Source organism: Tachysurus vachellii, chromosome 20 (genome assembly GCF_030014155.1).
Source record: "Tachysurus vachellii isolate PV-2020 chromosome 20, HZAU_Pvac_v1, whole genome shotgun sequence".
NCBI classification, from domain to species: domain Eukaryota; kingdom Metazoa; phylum Chordata; class Actinopteri; order Siluriformes; family Bagridae; genus Tachysurus; species Tachysurus vachellii.
The window spans coordinates 6,759,004-6,783,520 of NC_083479.1; the positions used below are offsets into that span (position 1 = coordinate 6,759,004).

General features: G+C 36.9%; 1 protein-coding gene across 1 annotated transcript in view; it reads right to left on the reverse strand.

Moving 5' to 3' along the window:
- Positions 1-24,517, reverse strand: part of xrcc4 (X-ray repair complementing defective repair in Chinese hamster cells 4) — a 25,354-nt gene continuing 837 nt past the window's right edge. The window contains exons 2-8 of the mRNA XM_060896294.1: positions 18,310-18,469; positions 18,026-18,216; positions 15,555-15,721; positions 13,368-13,517; positions 6,347-6,483; positions 3,189-3,327; positions 1-2,288 (exon numbers count right to left, since the gene is read on the reverse strand). Coding sequence (XP_060752277.1) covers positions 2,186-2,288; positions 3,189-3,327; positions 6,347-6,483; positions 13,368-13,517; positions 15,555-15,721; positions 18,026-18,216; positions 18,310-18,448 — 1,026 coding nt within the window. The 5' untranslated portion in view covers positions 18,449-18,469 and the 3' untranslated portion in view covers positions 1-2,185. The remainder of the gene's footprint in view (positions 2,289-3,188; positions 3,328-6,346; positions 6,484-13,367; positions 13,518-15,554; positions 15,722-18,025; positions 18,217-18,309; positions 18,470-24,517) is intronic.

Genomic DNA, 24,517 nt, shown 5'->3' on the forward strand with positions numbered 1-24,517 from the left:
AGTTTATTAAAAGTTTATTAAAAGTGGGTTAAAAGAAATGACAGGATTGTAGATAGACAGTTTTTTTTGATTGAGGGAAGTAGTTTTACATTCTTATGTAATCAGTTGGTAAGTTTGAGATTGATGTACTTTGAGTTACAGTTTCATAGTATGTTTTTGATACTTCATCAGCAAAGAAGAATAGTGGACATAAATCAAAACTTAATAATAAGGAATGCTGACTAGGAAGGATTGTGTCCAAACAATACAGAACTAATGTTGCAAAGAACTTTACAATGCCAACATCCATGTAAGAGTTGCAATTGCTAAACCATTAATCATACACACCAATGAAAAAAATGTGAAAAAGATGGTGTCATGATCATAAAACCTGGACAGCTGAAGAATGGAAATGGTCTAATAAATGATAATTTACATAATTCAAAGTAAGTGTACAACTTGGACTGTCTGGTTTCATCTGTCAAATATGGGTTGGATCTGTTTGCTTGGCCTGGTTGATGAACAGTAGGTCTTAGATTATGATTTCTTTGCATAGTGCTTTTCAGCTTCATTTCCAGACAAACTTAATCTAAAATGTGTTAGACATAATATATGCACTTTGCAACATTACTGCGTCAAATGAATGTTTATGTACTGCATAGAGGTGTAGAAGTATCTTAGATTTTCTAATGATCTTTAGATTGGATCACCATCTGACCCCACTGATCAGGTGACTAAATATTCAGAGTCAACATTCTACTACATTTTATATGTAGCTCCACTTTTACAGTAAAATAATTAGTGACCTTGCACCCTAGCACCCTGATATAACATTCACACATGCACATTAAAACAGATCACAACATTTTGTTGCACTTATGGTCAGATTGAAGCCATCTTTTGCTCAGGTTCTGTCTGAGGAGTCTTTGCAGGTATTGCTACTGTTCAAACCAAAATGCTAAACATTTAAACAATATGCTAAACAACCCAGGGCCTATTTTTGAGCATATTGCTTGAAAAAGGCATGCTCAATTCAAAATAAGTATATCTCAAAAACTACAAGATGTATTTGAATTATTCTTAAGAGTAAGAGAAGATTGAACAATTGAATAATTGCCATGCTTGGTGTTGGAATTATGTTTTGTTTATGTGGAAAACTTGTAGTCTTATAGCTGAGCTTCTTCCCATACTTCTGGTTTGCTGCATGTGTAGATACATTCAGGCTTTGTATGCTTAAGAAAGGACTTTGTTGCTGGTATGCAAATGCAAGCTCTGACATAAGAAACCCTATTCATTTGAAATAAGCAGGAGAATGCATATAATAATACAGACCTCCTGCATATTCTTATACAATTCCATCAAGAAATTTGAGTGTTTGTATTCTCATTCTGTAACAAGGAACAGATCTAATTATTTTTATCAAGTGTTCAATATTGTTCCAACCCTCAATCACTGAATAGTAATTTAGGCATGGAAACTTATCTATAATTACTTCAACTGCGTGTGGTACAAGCATAAATTTCTTGTGCAGAATTTGAATTTTAAAATTTAAACGACAAAAGGACATGAGTAAATATAGCTTAGTGCAGGTGAATTGTACATACAGCGCCCTTCAGAATTATTGGAACTGTTTAGGGGACCAACAAAATGCAAAGCTGACTATATAAAAGAAATAAATACAGAGGAAAAGTCCAAATTTCATCTAGGGTTACAGTATATTCAGCTTTGCCAGTCAGCAAAAAGAGTACATGAGAATTTAGACAAAAATCTAGAAAAATTGTGTCCAGGAGATAAAACCGGTAGATTTCGCTATAATTCTCTATGATGCCTATAAGAAATGACAGCAACACGTCCACCTCAGCCATGTGAGTAATACTAATAATATCTATGTGCATTGCACTATTTAAATAGTAATGGGCTATGCAATAAAATAAAACAATAAAGATTATTGAAATTACAATTAACAAAATATTATCAACTCAACTAACACATATACAGAAAAAAGAGGAAAGCACACACAAATGTATTGAATATTTGAAAAATAATGATAAAAACAAATACAAACACCTTTATTATGTTTTTTTTATGTCAAATAGGAATGCTAAAATGTCTGTTGTCGGATGTTTCACATCTAGGCTATATATGTAATGTCCTGCTTTAATCTACAAATTGATTTTTAAATAATGTGTCAGAAACATGAAGGAAATTAGATGTCATCAAACAGGTCATCAGGATCTGGACTTCCTTGTGTAGGCTGTTGAAATGGAACTTTACTCACTTCTGCTTTGGTTTCTTCAAGCACATCATTCCTATAATTAGAATTAATAAGTACAGTCACAATAATAATTTAATCAGGATTTTTAAGAACCTGCTTTTAACATTTGCCTTAATTCTTAATGACTTTTTTTTTTGATAAAAAACTTAGTCCAGCTGACTGTTCACGGGTGTAATCAGTTTATGTTAACAACGATGAGTTAATCATTCCACACCTGTTTATCCACATACGTAATATATGTGTAGTTTTAACATTAACATAAAAGACACTGAAATAATAAGTGAAGACTGGAAAAAATGTTTTGAAATCAAGTAACAAACGGCATAATTAAAATGCAGTGAAAATGACATTCAAATTAATAATTAATTCTACAATTTAAAAAATGTATAGAATATAATATAGAAAAGTGTTCAGACTGCACATAAAATAGTGCAGTCTCAACAAAAAAAAAAATACTAAACCTTTACAATTTATAAAAACAGGTATGTCTGATCAGAGCAGATATTTCATGTATTCATGTATTTCATGTTCATATTATATGTAATATATATCCACTGTATGATCAAAAGTAAATGTTTACCAGGATAAATTGTTTTCTTTGTTATGATTGATATCTGACTGACAGCACTACAAATAGCTGCAAATCTATGACCGCTAAATTGTTTAATGTCTTGGTTAGAGAGGGAGCTCATATTTAGTTAACTCAAAGATTTGGAAATGTGAAAAAAAAAAATGTACCCAAGAAATTTTCGTAATCTGCAAACGAACCTTTTATATACAGTCTAATTAGTACTACCCAAATTGGAAGGATCCTTTTGCATGCTTTTAAAATACATTCTTAAAATACAAAAAAACCCAGCAAAGCTAAAAGTTACGTATGTATGACAATCAGAAGTGCATTTTATATTCTAAGTTGCAAAAGTGAGGATATTACCTTAAGTTCTGTCTCTGTCCCAGAGCTGGTCTTTTTGTCTGAGATTTTGAGGGCTGAATGCCTCGTTGACGCCTTTTTCGGCTTGGGGCTACATCCGCAATGTCATTTAGACTGTCATCCATGGGGCTGTTTGCCAGCACTTTGAATAGAAGAATCAAGCATGTGTGAAATATAAATTTATTAAACTTCTTTTTTTTCATAGTTACCTAGCTACCTATTAGTAGTGCAAGCTCCACATAGGGAACCGACAATAGCAACCATACATGAAATACGTTTTTAGTTAGTTATGAAACAAAGAGGAAGGAGATGCTGAATCATAAACCAAGGGTCTACATCTGACACTTCCAATGCTTGCAAAACATATCTTTAACATATAACCCTTTTTTCTCCTCATTGTCTTTTTCTAGCCTAAGCTAAGCTCCTATATTATCTGTCATGTCTGCCTCTAGGGACATAAAAAATGTTTTTTCTTGCATGTTTTTACAAAGATCATATAACTTCGGATAAGCGGTAGAAGATGAATGAATGAATGAATGAATGAATATATATATATATATATATATATATATATATATATACACACATATATATACACATATATATATATATATATATATATATATACACACACACATACATATATATATATATATATATATATACACACACACACACACACACACACACACACACAGTGATGCCTCGAGATACGAGTTTAATTCGTTCCGTGACTTTGCTCGTATCTCAAAACAATTTTCCCTGTTTAAATGCATTGAAATCCCATCAATCCGTTCCAGCTCGCAAAATTCCACTCCAGTTGTTTTGTTTATGTGTTTTGAATATGAAAAATGTACAGTGCCTGTATTTATAAATGACAAATATTGTATAAAAACTTACAGTAGTAAAAGAGAATGTTAAAAAAATAAACTGGTTTTACTTTACGGAAGATGCGCATGGAGGTTGAGGGAGGAGTAAACAGGAGGAATTTTGTCTCGTACGTACACTTTCACCTTCGTTCACTTACTCGCTACTGTACACTCTTAATGCTACTTTATACTTAAATGGAACTTAACTAAACTTCACTAAAATTAACGAACTTAAATCAAGCATCACGTCAGTTCTGGCAGGCCACGTCGTCAAGCGTGCATCAGCTGTTAATCAGCTGTCCACGACGCGCACCAATCCGGTTACGACGACCATATAAATTCCAATTCATAGAGCCGCTCTAGCGCTTCGCTGCTGCTGCGATCTAAACTCCCTCCTCCAACCCCGACTCCACCACGCCGGAACCTGTGTTCCTTGTTCCAGTTTACGTCATAAATCTCCACATATTTTTCTCTCTCTCTCCCCAATTATTTAATTATTTATTTATCAATTCATTCATTTATTACTTTCCAAATCCGCGTAAGCGAGCATATCGAATACTATGCATGATTAGTGGTTCTGTTATACAGGGGTCTATTCTATTTTCGCTGCTTTCTCCGACTCTGTCCGTGCATGCGCACGGACGGGCGCGTGGATTCTTGCCCAGAACAGAACCATACCGCCAACACTAACTGTATGCATATCATCTAATAAATTTTCTTTTGACAAAGTGGTCCTGACAGAACTGAAATTCTCTTAACTTAACTGAACTTAATTGCTACAATTTCTGTTTTCTTTACATTAATTTTGCTTAATTTTCTTCATCGCTTTTCTCTTCACTTGTTTTTGCCTTTTTTGTCACTCTTTCCTCACTAACATCTGCCGGTCGTTTTAATAAAAACCTGTCCGGTCGGTATATCAGATGCGGTGTAGTCGCACAAGTTAAATTTTTTTAACAGATCCAACGCTTAAAACGGATCCGAAAATTACGGATCCGCAGATGGTCGGCACCTCACGCAGCGCCTTTGCGACTCTCCATAGGAAATTAATGACTTCCTGTTTATCGGCCGTCGTTTGACGTGTGCAGTGGAAAGGCGGCATTAACCGAGTGAGACGTGGGAAGCTGAGGCGGGGGAAACAGAGCACACGTGGTTGTTGGGATCTTTGTTTCGGCGGCGCGGCTCGGATGCTCGTATCTCAAAAATTTGCTCGTATCTCAAGCCAAAAATATGGTCGAATCACAGCTCGTATCTAAAAAAAATTCGTATGTCAGAGCACTCGTATCTCGAGGCATCACTGTATATATATGTCTGTCATGCTTGTGCATTTCCCTAAGCCAGGGGTCGGCAACCCACGACTCCCTGTAGATTTGGAAAATAAATATTAATTACATTTTTTTAGTTAGTTTTTTAAAAAATGTAATTCTAAATTCTAAGATTATGATGCTCTTGAAACATTAAAATAAACCGTGTTTCATTTTTTTGTCGCTCAAAATATATACGTCATAACTACCGACTTGCGAAATCTGCCGGCGTGAAATTGAAAATTTCATCCAATTCAGATCAAGATTTTCAACCCCAGGTAGGCAAACATGGATAAATGCAAGAAAAGAAAAAACGATATATGCAGTGTTATCTTCATTTTAGATGTCAAAAGGGTTTTGTGGCTCCCTGTGTTTTTTTTTCTGTGGGAAACAAGTACAAATGGCTCTTTGAGTGTTTAAGGTTGCCGACCCCTGCCCTAAGCTAAAACTTAGTTTAAGCACCTTTCGATTTTGTTACAGCATTCAATCTTATTTGGGTAAAAGTCAATCAGTTTGGCACATATTGACTTATCAATATTTTGCCATTCTTCCCCCCAAAAGCATGCCAACTCAGGACATGTCCTGTATACAGCCCTCTTCATGTCACCCCACAAATTTGTGACTGGATTTACAACTGTATTCTGGCTGGGCCATTCCAAACCTTGATCTTCTTTTGGTGAAGCAATTCTTTTTTTTTTTGATTTGTGGGTGTGCTTTGGAACATTGTCATGCTGGAAGGCGAAATTCCACTTTATCTTTAGTGTTTTTTCCTGTAAAATGGTTCTTAGTGTTTTTCACTTTAATATATTGGTTACAATTTCACATAAACATAGGAAAAAACTCTGACAGGATTTATCTTGGTTTAATTTTTTCTACACAACAAAAACCTGCCATTTAAATATGGGTGTGTAGAATTTTTTTTAACACCGAAGATAAACTGTAATGTAATGTAATATACTCATAATACTGATATAATGTAATGCTACTCAACCTTGATTGCTTGGTTTCAGATTCTGAGTTTTTGGATCCCCATCCTCTTCCTCATCTGTGGTGTTTCCATAGTCACTGTTTTCAAGTTTCTCATCTACATGCTCTTTTTCTCTATGACCGGCCTCCCCTTTCTTCCAGCTGGGAGGTGGAAAAAATGCATCATAGAAAGTGTACATTAGTGCACCATTTAAGTTGAGACTACAAAGTATTTCTCAAAATCTCTATGGATAAGGGTGTTGGTGAAATACTGTAAATGCACTTTATAGAGCTGGGTCAGACACAGTATTAAAGTAGAACACAGACCCCTGGACATTTTTAAAATACTTATATTAGCAAAATGCTAGTATTAGTAAATTTATATGCCTTTTTTGCATCCAGGATTGGATCACCATCTGACCCCACAGAACTTGATCAGGTTACTGACTATTTAGAGTCAGTGTTTAGCTACAACTAGATATTGTAGCTCTACTTAAATATAAAGTAATTAGAGAGAAAAAACTTGTACCCTGGTACAATGACAACACACACTTTAAAACAATCAGCTAGGAAATTAGAACGTAAATGGCGTCAAACTAAATTATCAGTATTTTGATTAGCATAAAAGGAAAGCCTTCATAACTACAAAAAATCTCTTCGTGCTGCTAGATCAGTGTATTTCTTCAGCCTTATTGAAGATATAAATAATACTAAATTCGTATTTAATACTGTTGCAAAATTAACTAGGAATAAAAATACTGTCGAAAAGCATACACCATCTATTTGTAGCAGTAATGACTTCATTAATTATTTCAATGGAAAAATTGATAACATCAGGCCGGAAATTTAGACCATTAATTTAATACCAAACAAATTGATAGATAATGCAGCAGATAATATTTCTGTTTTTGATCAGTATTTAGACCGTTTTAATCCCCTTCAAGAGACTGACTTATTTTCACTGATTTCTTATTCAAAATTATCAACCTGCATACTGGATCCCTTACCCACGTGTTTCTTTAAACAGATACTACCTGTAGCTACTGAACCCATTCTGAAGCTAAAAAAATCTTCCCTTATCACTGGCTATGTGCCGAAATCTTTTAAGCTAGCGGTTATCAAACCTTTGATGAAAAAACCTCGACCCAAAGCAGCTGTCGTGCTAGAAACGGTTGTAGCACAGCAGTTATGCTCATACCCACATAGGATTTATATTCAGGAATTTTATAAGTCTGGATTTAGGCCTCATCGTAGCATAGAGACAGCACTGGTTAAAGCTGTAAATGACCTGTTACTGGCCTCTGATAAGGGTTATGTCTCTTTGCTGGTGTTGCTTGAGCTGAGTGCAGCTTTTGATACCAGTGACCAATGCTATTTTACTTGATAGGCTAGAACATGTTGGTGTTAAAGGGACAGCCCTCTCTTGGCTCAGGTCTTATTTGACAGATCGCTATCAGTTTGTTTATCTAAATGGTGATTACTCTAAACAAACTAAGGTAATGTTCTGTAAGGTTATGTTTTTCGCCCATTGCTTTTCTCCCTATATATGCTACCCCTTGATGTCATTATCAATATGATGTCATTACATGATGCATAAACACTGGTCATAAATTTGTTACCTCTAGGTTGGATTATTGCTTTACTGTCTGGATATTCCAGTAGGAGCATAAATAAGCTCCAGTTAGTCCAGAACGCAGCAGCTGGAGTCCTAACTTGGGGGACGTGATGGTTCAGTGGTTAAGGCCTCGAGTTACTGACCAGAAGGTCGGGGTTCAAGCTCACAAGCTGCTGAGACATCAACATTGGGTCCTTAAGCAAGGCCCTTAACCTCACCTGCTCCAGGGGCGCCTTACTATGGCTGACCCTACGCTCCGACCCCAGGCTCATAATAACCTGGGATATGCGAAAACTTAAAAGCATTTCACTGCATGTCTGTTTATGTGACAAATAAAATTTGAATTTGAATTAACTAGAAGATATGAACACATCATTGATTCTAAAATACTATTACTAAACTATAAAGAACTTAATGCTTGTGTGCCACAGTACCCGAGTGAGCTTTTGTTTTTTTTATGATTTTTTGTTTTTTTATTTTTTTAAGGATATTTGGGAGTACCAAAGTACAAAAGGCCACAACAGGGGTCAGAGCTTTTTCTTACAAAGCCCCACAGTTATGGATCAGCCTTTCAATTAGTGTTTGGGACTCAGACACAGTCTCAGTCTCAGTGTTTATGTCCAGGCTAAAACACATTTGTTTAGTCTAGCTTATTATGAATAACTTTCCTTAGGTAAAGGAGCAGATCTGGAGGTTTTATCTCTCTCTCCCTCTCCTCTTCTTACGGAAGTACTTCATCAATCCAGACTAAATTGAATTGAAGTGAATTGAGTAAAAGCATTGACTAGTGTTGTTAAGAGCATAGCAGTCCATTAATATATGTTTAACAGTCAGTCCTGTTTTACAGAAATTACACTTCGGGGTTTTTAGTAGGAAAGTAAGTCTCGAATAACCAGTATGTGTATATGGTGTATATTGTCTGATTGTGTCTGGAAACGGGGGAAATGTCTTTTACTTACTGCAGAGTTAATTTGTAATGAATAGTACCATTCTGCCACTTTTTGGGAATGTACGAGTTTATTATTGGTTTAAGGTTTGATTTTGGGATTTGAGAATATGAGAGTTTCTCAAACTCTCTGCTGGGTTATTGCCATATAGCCCCATTTGGCTTGGTATACTGCAGAAAGGATGTTGAAATTTTGTGTCTGTAAGAAATACACTTTAATTGAATGCTGGTAATTATGGGATGATTAGTGTAAAGGGATTTGAGGGAAGGAGAGAAGATTTTGAGTCTGTGCAGATTAGAAAATGCCATATTTTAATGTGTCTATGGGCTCTATGTTTTGCAACAAAAAACACTAAAAGCAAAAGTAGTAAATTGAAAATTACAAATATATGATTTTTCTAGAAATTGATCATCCTGAGTTTAAGTTAAATGTTCCTGAGAAGAACTTTTTTTTTTAAATTAAAAGGCAATATATATATATATATATATATATATATATATATATATATATATATATATATATATATATATATATATAAACAAAACTATTACTAAAATATACTGATGAAAATGTTTTTTTAGGTGTAATGTCTATAATATTTAAAATCTGGATATCATTTGTTTTCATCCATTCTCATGAAGGCTGGATTTTATATAATAGCTGAATAATAGTTGGCTGAGATTTTATTTCTGTAGGTAAACATGTCTAGTATATGCTGTGTAATATTGTAATTATACAGTGGATATAAAAAGTCTACACATCCCTGTTAAAATGGCAGGTTTTTGTTGTGTAAAAAATCTAACTAAGATAAATCATATCGGAGCCTTTTTCAATGATTATGTGAAATTGCAACCAATATAATGTGGAAAACAAGAATCATTTTAGGTAAAAAAAATGTACACTAAACTTGGATGCATAAGTGTGCATAGCCTTTTATAATCAGGAACATGGCATTATTCAGAATCAGCCAATCACATTCAAACTCATGTTAAATACTAATTAAAGGTGGGGTCTCAGATTTTTGTCGACATTTGAATTCACCAAAACAAACACGCCCCTTAACCCAAATGGGTCCGATCTCTGTATTGATAGCTCCGCCCACACATATGTAACCTAGGCAAATAATGGAAAGAATGTGTCTTTATCATAGCTGAAGGGAAGAACAATACGATTGCAGATAAACATTCATTCATTCATTCATTCATTCATTCATCTTCTACCGCTTATCCGAACTACCTCGGGTCACGGGGAGCCTGTGCCTATCTCAGGCATCATCGGGCATCAAGGCAGGATACACCCTGGACGGAGTGCCAACCCATCGCAAGGCACACACACACTCTCATTCTCTCACGCAATCACACACTAGGGACAATTTTCCAGAGATGCCAATCAACCTACCATGTATGTCTTTGGACCATGCATGTCTTTGGGAGGAAACCGGAGTACCCGGAGGAAACCCCCAAGGCACGAGGAGAACATGCAAACTCCACACACACAAGGTGGAGGTGGGAATCGAACCCCGACCCTGGAGGTATGAGGCGAACGTGCTAACCACTAAGCCACCGTGCCCCCCTGCAGATAAACAAACAAGCAAAAATGACACACAAGCATAATCATGCAAAGGACGGCATATATTAGTTCTGTGAAACAAAGCAAAACCAACGTTACTCACCTATCGAGAAGGAAAAAAGCGACCTCTGCGTCTTAAAAGGTGCCCTTCCACACAAAACCGTTTTTACTTGTATTTTTTGATACGTGTTAGGTCCATATGTGTTTGTATTGTGTCGTGAATTTGAAAACGAACTGTTACCTCCCCGGTCAGTTCTAGCCACTTAAAAGAAATAAGGGGAGAAATCAGGTCAGTTGGAAAAGCTGGTCAGTCTGATGTCGTAATGATTGAGCTCATTACTATTCATGAGCTCTCCCACTTGAGACCACGCCCCCAGAATTCGTGTAGCTCAGTGAGTTTCCTATACAGCAAGGATGGCTGAACGTCAATGGGCTTGTGAAGAAGCCATTCTGCCGCAATTCAAGGTGATTGTAAACAAATTTCCTCTAGCCTAGGCTACTTATTTCGCTGGATGAATGAATAGTCATGCTTTCATATCCTAGCGGTTAGCCAATCGGAGCCAAGCAGCATAGCTCATTTGAATATTCATGAGAATTGGCGCAAATCGAGCTGAGTCTTCCTGCAGGCTTTCTATACTAGGGATGAGCGAGTACAGCATTATCTGTATCTGTATCTGTTAACCATATGAATTATCTGTATCTGTATCTGTACTCGGAGTGGGTGGGGCCTAACCCGGAAGTAGGCAGGGAATGGGCGGGGCTTTAACCGGTATGTTATTTTAAGCATGCAATTGATATGGGTTGATCAGAAATTGTTATATTTATTGCTGATTAGAAAAATATTTACAGGACAGCATCAGGATTGAGCTTCAGATCAATGGTTTTGATCACGATAGCAAACGAACTATATTACAGAACAAGTTTTGCAACAATGAAAACAAAACAATGCAGTGCAATTATGAAGTAAAATGTAATGAACAACATAACTTTCTTTTTTACCTTTTAATTTTTTTACGATCAGTGTGATTTTTTTTTATTTTTTTGGTTCTTTTTTATTTTTTTATTTCCACACCAGTTGTTTGTGTGTGTGTGTGTGTGTGTGTGTGTGAGAGTAGCTTAATAATTAATTTGTAATATTTATAACACTAGCTTACTACCTTTATGTTTTTATGAAATACAGCAAAAGCGTGTCAGACACTCAGTGTCTGGTTACTGGTTAGAGACAGCTGAAGGTTTAAAAAAGAAAAAATCTCCGACAGGCAGAGACGCAATGCGAGTCACATTCTACCAAGCAAGCACCACGTCTGAACGAACCCACGTTTACCAGAACTCTACTGGTTAGTAAGTACGTATTATTAACGTTACAACCCGAAGTAAAAAGCTGAAGAAACCCTAAACGTTAACGGAAAAGACCCGCGAACCCGAGTGACTGAGGGAGAGACAGAGAGCTGTTCTGTGTGTGACTGTGAGTGAGCAGAGCGAGACACAGCAACACAATACATCTGTATGTGTGTAGGGGAGGGGCGCTGTGACTAGCCTATCACAGAACGCTGACACAATCAGATACCCAATGATGATTTTCATTCAATCCGAGCACAGATATTGACTCGTATTACTCGTATAATACTCGTACTCGGCAGAAGTGCTTTATCCGTACCGGATACTCGTTTCAGCCGAGTATCCGGCTCATCTCTATTCTATACCACACTAGAATGGCTTGAAACAAGGTAACCAATGCATTTTTTCCACAAAAAAATGTTACAGAGTCCATGGTAAACTTCAGACATTACCACAAAAGTAATGAAATACATGTGGCAGGGCACCTTTAAATAAAGTTGGCCACATATTCACAGATTGGAATTTCCCGAGTCAATAACTCCTGAGCTAAACGCTGTTACTACACAAAACACGGTTGTAGCTGCGTCTCTACATTACTACGATAGAAAAGAGGTGTTATTTGTGTAGTAACAGCGTTTAGCTCAGGAGTTATTGACTCGGGAAACTCCAATCTGTGAATATGCGGCCAACTTCCCGCTCCTTCAGTTCTCTCCAGCGCTGGAAAGCTGATCCTATATTAACACGGTCCTACTTCTTGCCTTATCGTAAGCCTTTCTTCGCTTTCTTTCTTTGTTTTTATCCTCCATGTCAATGCTAAAACCGCTTTCTTCTAATGTCACACATGCGCACTGAACACTCTCTCCGCGCATATTGACAAGTCCTGCCCCTTTCTGCTCATTGGCTACACGTGTGTTTTGATTTTTGTTTTGATTTTTGATTATTATTCGGCCCGACTCATTTCTCAAAAATCAGAGACCCTGCATATAATATACATTCTATCAATTAAAGAGACTGTGATTGTGGTTAAACACAAATAAAGTACAGCTGTTCCTATAGGATCATTCTGATATCTTTTAGTAACATCCAACTGGAAAAGCTACCCAAGAGTTAACAAAAATTGTAACATTAAATATACCATGCATCACTGTAAAGACAATAATCAACATGTGGAAAAAATATGGATTTTGAAATATGAATATAAATAAAAAGAATTGCAACAATTTCTGGCAAGTTCTGGTTGCTCTACATGTGACAATCTACCAAATACTTCATGTCTGGGCTACAGGGGATGGTGGCAATACAAAAACTTGTATACCAAATATTTGGCAATACCAAAAAAAACCCCACCCAAGACTTTCATTTTGGTGCAAAACCTTAAGGCTTCTGAAATTCTAAAATGATTCTAGTTGTTTTTCACTTTCACAATAAAGGATGAAAGGTTTTGAAAGGATTTATCTTCTTTTTTTACATCACAAAAACATTGCAATTTTAACAGGGTTGTGCAGACAATATCCACTGTAATTCATAAGTGGATACACAAGAATTGTAAAAATAGGTCATCCAGTAGTTTTCTTTACCTGTGCTTTTTATCTTGTATAGTGTTCTCTAGCTGTTTTATCCTTTCCTGTAAAGTGCGGATCTTGGCCTTCTTCCCATTAAGGATCAGCACAAAGCGGTTGTATAGCTCGCTCTCCAAAGTCTCCTTTTCTTTGATATATCTCTCCATTCTACAGAAACAAAAATGTCAGTGACAGTCAAGTTTATATGAACAATAAAATAAATAAATAAACATCTAATCGTTAGAGCCCAAGATGTAAAATTAGTCATATTTATGCATCTCTAAAAACAGAACATCTAGAATCTAATGTTTTCAGTAATAGGTAATATAAGAAAAACCATCTACCCTTGATTGAGTTTAGAGCAATCTATGGGGTTAACAGTAAGCCTAGAATTTAGGGCTTATATGGTCATTATTAATATTTTGTAATTGGGGTGGCACTTAGGCACTTAATATATAGCTAATGAAACTAAGCAAGTAAATAAAATACTTTTCTTGATAAAGATACAATTTGTATAAATGTGTGGGGACCAACACAATATTAGGACAGGGATCCTGACTGGTCTGTGGCTGCGCAGCCCCATACTCAACAAACTGCGATGCACTGTGTATTCTGACACCTTTCCATCACAACCAGCATTAAAGTCTTCAGCAATTTGAGCTACAGTAGCTCATCTGTTGGATCAGATCACATGGGACAGTCTTTGCTTCACACATGCATCATCAACGTGCCTTGGCTGCCCATGGCCCTGTCGCCGGTTCACCACTGTACCTTCCTTGGACTGATCACTGACCGGGAACAAACCACAAAACCTGCAGATTTGGAAATGCTCTGAGCCTGCTATCAAAATTTGGCCCTTGTCAAACTCAAATAGGTGCCGTAATGAAGAGATAATCAGTATTATTCACTTCATCTGTCAATGGTCATAATGTATGCATACACACACAGATAATAAGATATTTATTTCTCTTTTATATTAATCATTTGGGTTTGAAACTAAAAGATTAATATAAGATGGTGAATCAGATTTATGGCTTTCATTTTCTGATATGTAGAACTGATGATAGCAGATGACATTAAAGTAAAGTAAATAGCACTTAATATTTGGCTGCATATCCATTGCTTGTAATGATAACATCCAGTCAGCAAAATGTTTCTTCAACATTCTTCTTTTGTACTACTTCTCCAAGCTTGTACTGCTTCTTCCAGGTGGCGTTCTCTCTTCAGTCTCCTATTTAGAAGTTAAATTCATGCTCACTGGGGTTAAGGTCTGGTGATTAATTTCCAATATTCCTGTGATGAAGTACTCTGTTGTGTTGGAAGTCTGCTTTGGGGTATTTTTTTCTTGCATGAGGTACTTTTTCCTAATTAGTTTTAAATTAAATGCATTTCTCTGAGAATTGGCAGACAATGTTTCTTTAGACTACTACGTTCATTCTGTTGCTACTGAAGGAATGAGTTACATCAACAATGATGAGTGGGCATGTTCCGGAAGCAACCATGTAAGCCCAAACCATGACACTACCATACTTGTATCAATGAGCCTGTATGTTCTGGTTTATGAGTAAATCCTTTCTTTCTCCACACTGTGTTTTTCCCTTTACTTAGTAGACATTTATCGTGGTTCCAGTATTTCGGTGCAGACTCCATACTACTTATTGCTGAGGAGTGATATGCAACTACTGGTATGAACTCTATATTTTTATATTTATGATTGTGATCTCTATAAATGATGGTACTTTCTGCACTGTGTGGTTGTTGGCGAGGTCACTGACTGTAATTTGGCTTTTAAAGCTCTTATAATGTTTGTAATCAAGTACAATTGTTTTCCTTTGCCACAACACTTGTGTTTTTTTTTCTTCAGGATATTTAAAATCATTGTATTGACTGTGCCAATATTTTCCCCTTTTCTCATTCAAAATGGCCTGCTTTTATCTCAATCTCTGGTCTTTGTGATAATTTGTCATTTTTAACAACAACTACAGTATTTAAAGTTGAAACCTAAACCAAGAAAATACATTCAGATTTACCAACTGTTTAATCAGTCAATTTAACAGAACATTTAAAAATCCAAAATTGCAAAAGTTACTTGGTTACAACACATCTAAATGTAAATATCAAAAGCAGAGTGATATTTAATAATAGCAAAATCAAACATAAAAAAAAGTCTTCAGTAAAAAGAGAACTACATATATTGTTATTTACTCTGCAGTGATGTGCTCCTGCTTATTCCTCAGTGTCTCGTTCTCCTGTTGCATGTGGTGTTTCTTGGCTTCCAGGCGAGCACTTCGCTCTAAGCCATAACTAATAAGTTCTTTTATGACTTTAATTGGCTCTTGCACAGGTAGCAGTTCCACCATGCCAAACCTGAACTGAGATATAAAAAAGGAAAGAAATGTAATGTTTTATAATTGCAGTGAAGCTCATAGTGGGGGCTTATTTTATGGTGATGTATTGCAGAGAAAATAGAGATACCAAATATGTTACTCTTTTAATTAGCTTGCCAATATAAGGTCTAAACAACTGCACAATTTCTTGTGGATCTTTTTGAGAGCAAATCTAGACTCTTTAGCATATGAAAAGAGTATTTTTTTTTTTTTTTTTACAGACAGTGAAGGAAAGACAATACTGCAATACTGCTTTTGCTGAATAATGCACTTAAGAGATAACTTACATTTTACTCTTATTTTATACACTGTACATTTTATGAATTTAAAAGAAAGGCATAAACCATTCCACAATTGGTCATAACAGTCATTAACTTTAAAAACCCAAGTAAGTGCTTGTCAAACAGAAGACAAAAGAAGAATGAGTGCAATAAGTTTGATCAATTTATATTTTACTGTCTTTTCATTAGATTTTTTAATGTACTTTAAAATTACATTAATAATTATGATATCTTTTTTTTATTTAAATTAAGCTATAAAATTACTGAGATCATCATATAGTCATGATAAAATCATATTTATACTTATACTACATACTATTCATATTTATATATACACTACAATTTGGGGTGAAACAGACAAAACCAGTAAATACGTTAGATGTTGAAATATTTGGAAAGTGTTGTGTTAGTTACTAAGAAATAGTAACTAGTTACCATTACTATTTACTTCATTCAAAAAGTAACTCAATTACTTTGTTGATTACTTACACCAAAAAGTAACGCGTTACTGTTAAAAGTAACTTTTTAGTTACTTTTTTAAAGAACGTTCTTTAATGTTCATTAAATGCCCTTTTATGTGTTATGGTCTATACAAACACAAAACTGTTTGTTGATCTATCCCTGGCTAAGAGTCCGGTTAAAATCTAGTCGCTGTTGTTTGGCTGGAGGGGCTTGACTCACTTCGAGTGTGTCCACCGACACAGGGTTAGCTTCTAGCTTTGTCGAGGCATGTAGTTTCTACCTCCAGATTGGAGTTGCTGTTTATCACAGTAGATAGGACTTTCGAACCAGAATGACACAGCTTACATTTGATTAAAATGTTTTTGTCTTTATGCTTAACTAAAGTGAAATAATGAGCATATTTCCACTTTGAGAAACTCGTCTTGATCTCGCCTTGACTCGACGTTACTGCCGCACAAACTTGAATAAATGGAAACACGCCCACAGTGCGGCGTCTTCGTGTTTACAGGTTGGCATCCACCAATCCTACAATGCTTCACTGCTGTAAACAGGTTAGGCTGTAGGCTACACTTCAGCCAAAATTAATTCATTTAAAAAAGTAATGGACAAACGCACCATATGGTAACGGTAACGGAGTTACTATATTTAAAAAGTAATGCGTTACATTATTAGTTACTGTCAAAAGTAACGTGTTACTGCCCAACACTGTATTTGGATTAATTTTGCAGCTTGTCAGCTAAAATGTTATTTTCTACTAAAATAAATGCCATTTTATTCAGAGTATAATTTTAGAAAAATTATTCAGTATGGCCTGAAATAATAACTAAATTGAAAATATATTTATCAAAAGGCACTAAGTATGACTAAATCAAAACTGTCAAAAAGCAATAAAATTGAGTGCCACAGTAATGATCAAACTTTCAATGTAAAATAAATGAATGTAAACCAAACTGATAAACATCTACATATACTATTAATAAATAAGACAATGCAATTCATGATATCGGCATGTGCACAATACAAGTTCTGTACAATCACCTTAAATTAGGCTTGAAATTTAATGCACAATGCTGACCAAATGGAAGACTTTCAAATCATCAACAATACTTTTGGTTGGAAAAGGAATATATGCAAACAAAATGGTGCTGGTGAAGTCAGCTGCTCTGACCATGCTTTTTTTTTAATTCTTTGCTTTTTCACTTATTTTCACTAAATGTCATTCAAAAGGCCTGACAAGGGCCACTCACTGAAAAGGGTCAACATTTCCTACTAAACTTTAAAAACTGCTTCAACCCTTAAAAATTGTCATAATATTGCAAAGGACAATATATTGGTAAATAACTTTGCAAATTGTATAGATTTCCACTTTAGTTATAAGCCTATTTGGTGTAAATTCTTGACACATAAGCACATTTCTAAGGACTGTAGAACTTGTACATCAGTACAACAAAACAGTGAAACAAAAATACTCAACAATAGAAATTCAACTCTAATCCCAAGAGAGTTAAAGGTGAATGATATCAGCAAACCATAACAAGCCACTCACCGACATGTTACTTTGAACTTTCTCATAGGATAGCTCCAAAATATGGCTTCCAGATTGCCCAGGGGCCAGATGAAAGCTGTAGCTCTGGTTTGCCTGCACCTCTCCAGTCAGTATCAGCTGCAGGTCATTAACATACCGCTCTCTTTGCATCTCCATCTCCTGGGCCTCCCTGCTGACATCCTCCTCTGAGACTAATGACAGAACAAAAATTATGGATGCACGTGTTTAATGTGAGGAATGACATCATGTTAAGAAATCATGTGATATTCAGTAAAATTATATACCTTCACCACTCCATGCAGAGACACCATCACAGAGAACAACAACAAAACCAGCTCCCAGGTCTTTGTCCCATTCTAACTTGAGGTAGAACGTGCAGTCAGGTTTAGATGCTATAGTTATTTCACATACATTGACCTTCATCACAAATGCAGATGCTCTATTCTAAAGAAAAAGAAGAAAAAAAAAAAAAAACAGTGATTGCAAAAAGAGAAAAAGAAGCCTTTATTATTCTTTAACATTTTCGAATGGCACCCCTGGAGCAGAGGGGGCTAAGAGCCATACACAAGGGCCCGACATTTGCAGCCTGACAATGCTGGGGCTTGAAGCCAGTATTAATCACTTGTGCTAAAGGCAAAATGATTACAACAAACACAAACACAGGCACATCACAACATTCTTAATTATGCAACCTTCTGGGTTGCATAATTTAAAAAAAAATAAAATAAAATAAAAAAAAAAAAAAAAAAAAAAGCATTCCTCCTGAAAGACATGATCTCTAATTTGTACAATCCACAGTTATCCCGTGTATCTCCAGGCTGTCCATTTTGGGCCATCCTCTGCAACTGTAGTTGGAGACTTCAACCAGAAGGTCAGGCAGGTCCAGAGAGGAAAAGTGGTTAGGAACAATGGTATCTCAGGAAAAGCATGTGAAACTCGACAGTGACACACAATTATAAAAACAGCTTTCTCGACACCATTTAGCTTACACCAATTCATCACATTCTCATAGAGCCTTTTCAGCCTTAAAGTGCATATGACACAGCCCATATAGATGATCTATACACTCTGTATTGGGAGAGGCATATACAAAACATACAGGCTTTGAGGGTCGCATGGCAAACCAGCAAAGTGCGCAATCGATTGGGCAACTGACTGAGTTACAGTGCCTCGACTTAGGTCATTTCAGCTGCATCCCTAAATTAAGAATGCTGCAGTTGTGGCCAGTATCAGACCAAAATTCTGTCCCAGGGGTTCTAAGACCCCAAAACTGATCATTGGCCCAATAGATTGAAAATAGATTGGGCAGAATTTAGGAAAGAAAAATATAAAGAAAAATAAGTTTGGTATGTACTTCTATTGCCCCTGATAACTGCTGTACTGCTGGGGTGTGCTCCCTCTGCAGCCTAAGAATAAACCTCTGTCCTTTTTACCTTTAAGATTGTCTGCTGGTTTTATTTGGAGACCAAAGAAAAGGAAAACTCCACTAATGTGTAGAATGGGTAGCCCGGGAGGCACGGTGGCTTAGTGGTTAGCACGTTCGCCTCACACCTCCAGGGTCGGGGTTCGATTCCCGCCTCCGACTTGTGTGTGTGGAGTTTGCATGTTCTCCCTGTGCCTCTGGGGTTTCCTCCGGGTACTCCGGTTTCCTCCCCCGGTCCAAAGACATGCATGGTAGGTTGATTGGCATCTCTGGAAAATTGTCCCTAGTGTGTGATTGCGTGAGTGAATGAGTGTGTGTGTGCCCTGCGATGGGTTGGCACTCCGTCCAGGGTGTATCCTGCCTTGATGCCCAATGACGCCTGAGATAGGCACAGGCCCCCCCGTGACCTGAGGTAGTTCGGATAAGCGGTAGAAAATGAATGAATGTAGAATGGGTCAGCCTGGGAGGAGAGGGCAGCAGAGGAGGTTAGTCTAGAGAAGGAAATTTAGCATGCTGCATGTGACATATTGCTTGAGATGGAAATAATCAGACACAGCCACTGCACCATCAGCAAGAAGGTTTTTTTGCCAACTTAAAGACAAACTTGAACAATGGATTATTGAACAAAGAACAGCCGGGAGAAACGTCTCTACAGTCACCATTCGACTAAAGGCAACAACGATAGCACAAGACATGAAGATTGCACACTTTCAAGGAGGTCCGTCTTGGTGCTTTCGTTTTATGAAAAGGCAACTGCCAGCAGATTACAAAGAAACGCTGGCCATCTTCCACACCTACTGCAGTAACATGATTACTCAAGATTACTTGACATCGCCGTGAACCATACTGTGGAGAAAAAGGGGACTAGCACGGTATCGATACGCACCACGGGGCATGAGAAGTCGGCTTTCACTGTTGTTCTTGGTTGCCATGGTAATCGACAGAAACTACCACCTATGGTCATTTTTAAGAGGATGACGCTGCCAAAAGAAAAAGTTTCCAGCCGGAGTCATCGTTAAGGCCAATCAAAAGGGTTGGATGGATGAGGAGAAAATGAGAGTATGATATGAGAAAAATGAGAAAATGCGCGCCCATCTCGCCTCTACTGTGAAAAACCAAGTGAAGCTAATGAATTCGGAGCTTGCCATCATTCCAGGAGGATTAACAAAAGAACTCCAACCGCTGGACATATGTGTAAATAGCGTGTTCAAAGTGAAGTTGCAAGCGGCGTGGGAGCGATGGATCACAGACGGCGAACACACCTTTACTAAGACTGGGAGGCAGCGCCGGGCGAGTTACGCCACCATATGTGAATGGACTGTGGATGCCTGGGCTAAGGTATCTGCTTTAACTGTCGTCTAAGCTTTCGCGAAAGCCGGCATCATTGCTAAACAGCCACCTGGCAGCAAGACTGACTACCACAATGATGAGAGGGAACCCAGCATGTTTGATGGCAAAATTGCCCAGCTGTTGAATTCCGACACAGATGAGCACTTTGATGGATTTGTGGGAGAAGATTGATTAAAAAAAATAATGTGTGTGTATTGTTAAATAGTAAAATAAAGTTCAACTAAACTCACTGTTTTGCTTCCGTTACCTTATTTTTGTAGACCGTATGTTTTAGCATGCGCCTTATAATACGGTGCGTCTTATGTATGGGTTAAGTACAGAAATAGACCCCGTAATTGAGACTGCGCCTGTTTTTAATTGAGACTGAGACTGTTTTAGCATGAGCCTTATAATCCGGTGCGCCTTATGGTGCAGAAAATACGGTATACTGTTTGTTGCCCTTGCACTCAAGATCAAAACCATCACAAAATATATATATATTAATCGGTGGGAGGAGCTTGTTATAGGGGTGATTGCTGTTAACCCACAGGATAAACTCATTATAGACTGAATAGTAATCATAGTAATAGTAATCAAATAGTAATCAAAATAGCGTTCTATTTAATGGCATTTTCTAATTATTTTATCTACAACAGCAACCGCCATTTCTTGTTACTTGTAAACCGGCTCAAATGATTTGTTTGCTGGGTGAATATCCAATGGGAAGCCTTGCATCAGCAACGTCATGCACAACTATACCGACGAGTCAAAAAGACATTTGTGATATCTATAACTTTAATCCTGCCTCGGCAAAACTCAATTATAGATATCTGCAATTGTCATTAAGAATGTGTGACGAGTTGAATATCGTTCTCAGTGACATCATTACAGATATCCGTAACTCACTTCTGACTATTCAAATCTGAATTCCAGATATCTCTAACTTTCATTGTGACTAGCTAAAACGGAATTATAGCTACTGTATCTCTAACTGTCATTTTGACTAGTCAGAATGCAGTTACAACTAGTTAAAAATATGTTCTTGATATCTATAATGTTAATTACAGATAGTCAATTTTAGCCATTAAATGTTAAAACGGCTTGACATAGATAGGCACTCCTGGTGCAGACAACCTGTAGATAAACACTGGAACCTCATACTTCACTGCCTCTACTCACAATCCACAGTTGAACTGTGCCCAGCACTGAATCCTTCAAGTTCATTGGCACCAAGGAATTTAAGTGGGAGAGGAACAGTGTCACCATCAGCAAAAAAGCACAAAAGATAATGTACTCTCTCTGTCAGCTAAGAAGAACCTGCCCAAGGAACTGCTGCAAATATCTAGTCCATATTATGCTCATTAGTTAATGTATGAAAACTCAACTGGACATAAACAGACTTCACATAGTAGTAGAGTCAGCAAAGAACATTGTCAGGACCAACCTGACCTCTCTCCAGGACATGTTCATGTCTTCTGTCAGGAACCTGTCTAAGAGAAATATAAAACCTCCTCACAACCTACCACAACCTACCTACCTGCCTGTTCAGACTCTGAAACTCTGGCAGGCACTTCAGAGTAATCAGTACAAGAAATTTCAGACACAAGAATAGCTTTCCCCCCCATATACTCTGCTGTTGGTCTTTAGTTTATGCTAGGTCTGAGGTAAAATGTTTTGGCTGGCATCTGGCATCTCATGGTACTGTTTGAATAAGACTTTATTCCACACTGGAGTGTTGTTGTGCTCCAGCTTGCTCCTAATGCTGCCAGCAAATTCCTGGCCCGCTGGCAAGCCCTGTTAATGGTCCTCAAGAAAATGGAACCAGTTAACTACCATCTACTGCAGCCTGGAATGTGCTAACAGCCAACTTTTCATATCAATTAGTTGAAATAATTGGTCAAGGTTTTTATTTCCAAAACCAAAAACGTTCGGTGAGTGGAGTATGAAACCATGTTCAGTGGTGTCAAAGGCTATACAAAAATCTAGAAACAGAATTAGAGCCCCTGAATCTACCCGATCAAAATGATCTAGAAGGTCACAATTATAGCAAATATTATTACTAATGTCTTGAATGTCATCAGTAAACAACATACAGATGTCATTATTAAAGCCTCATCAAATATCGTTTTTCATAAAAGGCACTTACAAAATACCTGAAGTTAGTTTAGTCATTGCATAAGGTGTTAATATTTATATTATATATATTATAGATGACAAGGACTTTCTTTTAAAATTCCTTTTTTCAAACCCAAAAATAATCTGTATTCTTCTTCACTCTAGAGCTTGAACAGACAAGTCATCAATGTTTAATTGTATTTTAGTTTCTATGCCATATCTACACTCTAGATTTGAAATTAAATAAGTCCCATTTAGAAACACAGTCTGACATCTTAGAGTTAAAAATATCGTTGGCTAAAATTTCTATATTTTTTGTGAAAATTGTATCTTTCAAGAAAGAGTTGTCAATATCCATAGATGTAGTTAGATTTGCAAACAGTTTGCAAGAACATCTCAATCAGCAGATGATCTGAGAAGAGAGCATAATGATTTGCAATATTTTTAAATACTTTGATGCATAAATCCATGTGTATTGTGCTGCTATTAAAGAAGTGCACTTAATCAACTAAAGGTTTTTTATATTGCATTTTTTGTGGTAATCAGTCCATTGAAGGATCAAGTAGTTGAAGTAAGAAGTTTGTGTTTATGAATAAATTACATTAGTCATTCTTCAGTCCGGATGTGCGTCTTGGCCGGAGACATGTTAAGAAGTGCACTTTTAAAAGATTATATATCTGAGCACAAAGCCCAAACCCAATTTAAAATCGAAGTTTGGGCTGTGAAAAAGCAGGAGATTGGTTGGACATATTAAATGAAGCTACCCCTTACTTTAACTCTAAACAAGAGTGGTAGACCTACTGATTCTGAACAAACTGGTAACTGTGTTTCAGAAATGAAATAGGATCTTCTGAGGATCAATGATGTCATTCATTTAGTTGGGTAGAAGAATAGACAGAGGACATGAGTTTGAAAAGTGTTGAGAACATAAAAAAGCCCTGTGTTGTGTTGGTCATAGCATAAGTCAAGTCAAGTCAAGAAGCTTTTATTGTCATTTCAACCATATATAGCTGTTGCAGTAAAGCAGTAATGAGACGCCGTTTCTCCAGGACCATAGTGCTACATAACACAAAGACAGAACTAAGGACTTAGTAAGTTAGTCCTAGATACATAAAGTGCATCTGTGCAACCTGGTGCAAACAGTGCAGGACAAGACAGACAAGACAGTGCAGGACAAAACACAGTGCAGGAAAAGAAATTACACAAAAACAGCACCGACCAGTGTATATACTGTATGATCAATCAATATTGCGTGTGCAGAAATACTGGAATGAACACAGTATTATAGCAGCAGTTACATGAGGTATTGTGCAAAACAGCAATCAACTGACATGTGAGTCAGCATGTGCAAAGAGCAAAACAGTGTGCAAAACAGCATGTAAACAGTTTGATGGATATATATTGGAAGAGTGTTTATTTGGTGTAGGTCTGTGCAGTCCATACAGTTGGGGTGTGTGTGTGTGTGTTTTGTGCTCAGTACAGTTCAGTTCAGTTATTGAAGAGTCTGATGGCTTGTGGAAAGAAACTGTTACACAGTCTGGTCGTGAGTTCCAGGCAGGAGGGTGAAGACGGCAGGGGGTGAAGAGTGTGTGTGAGGGGTGTGTGGTTATCCACAATGCTGTTGG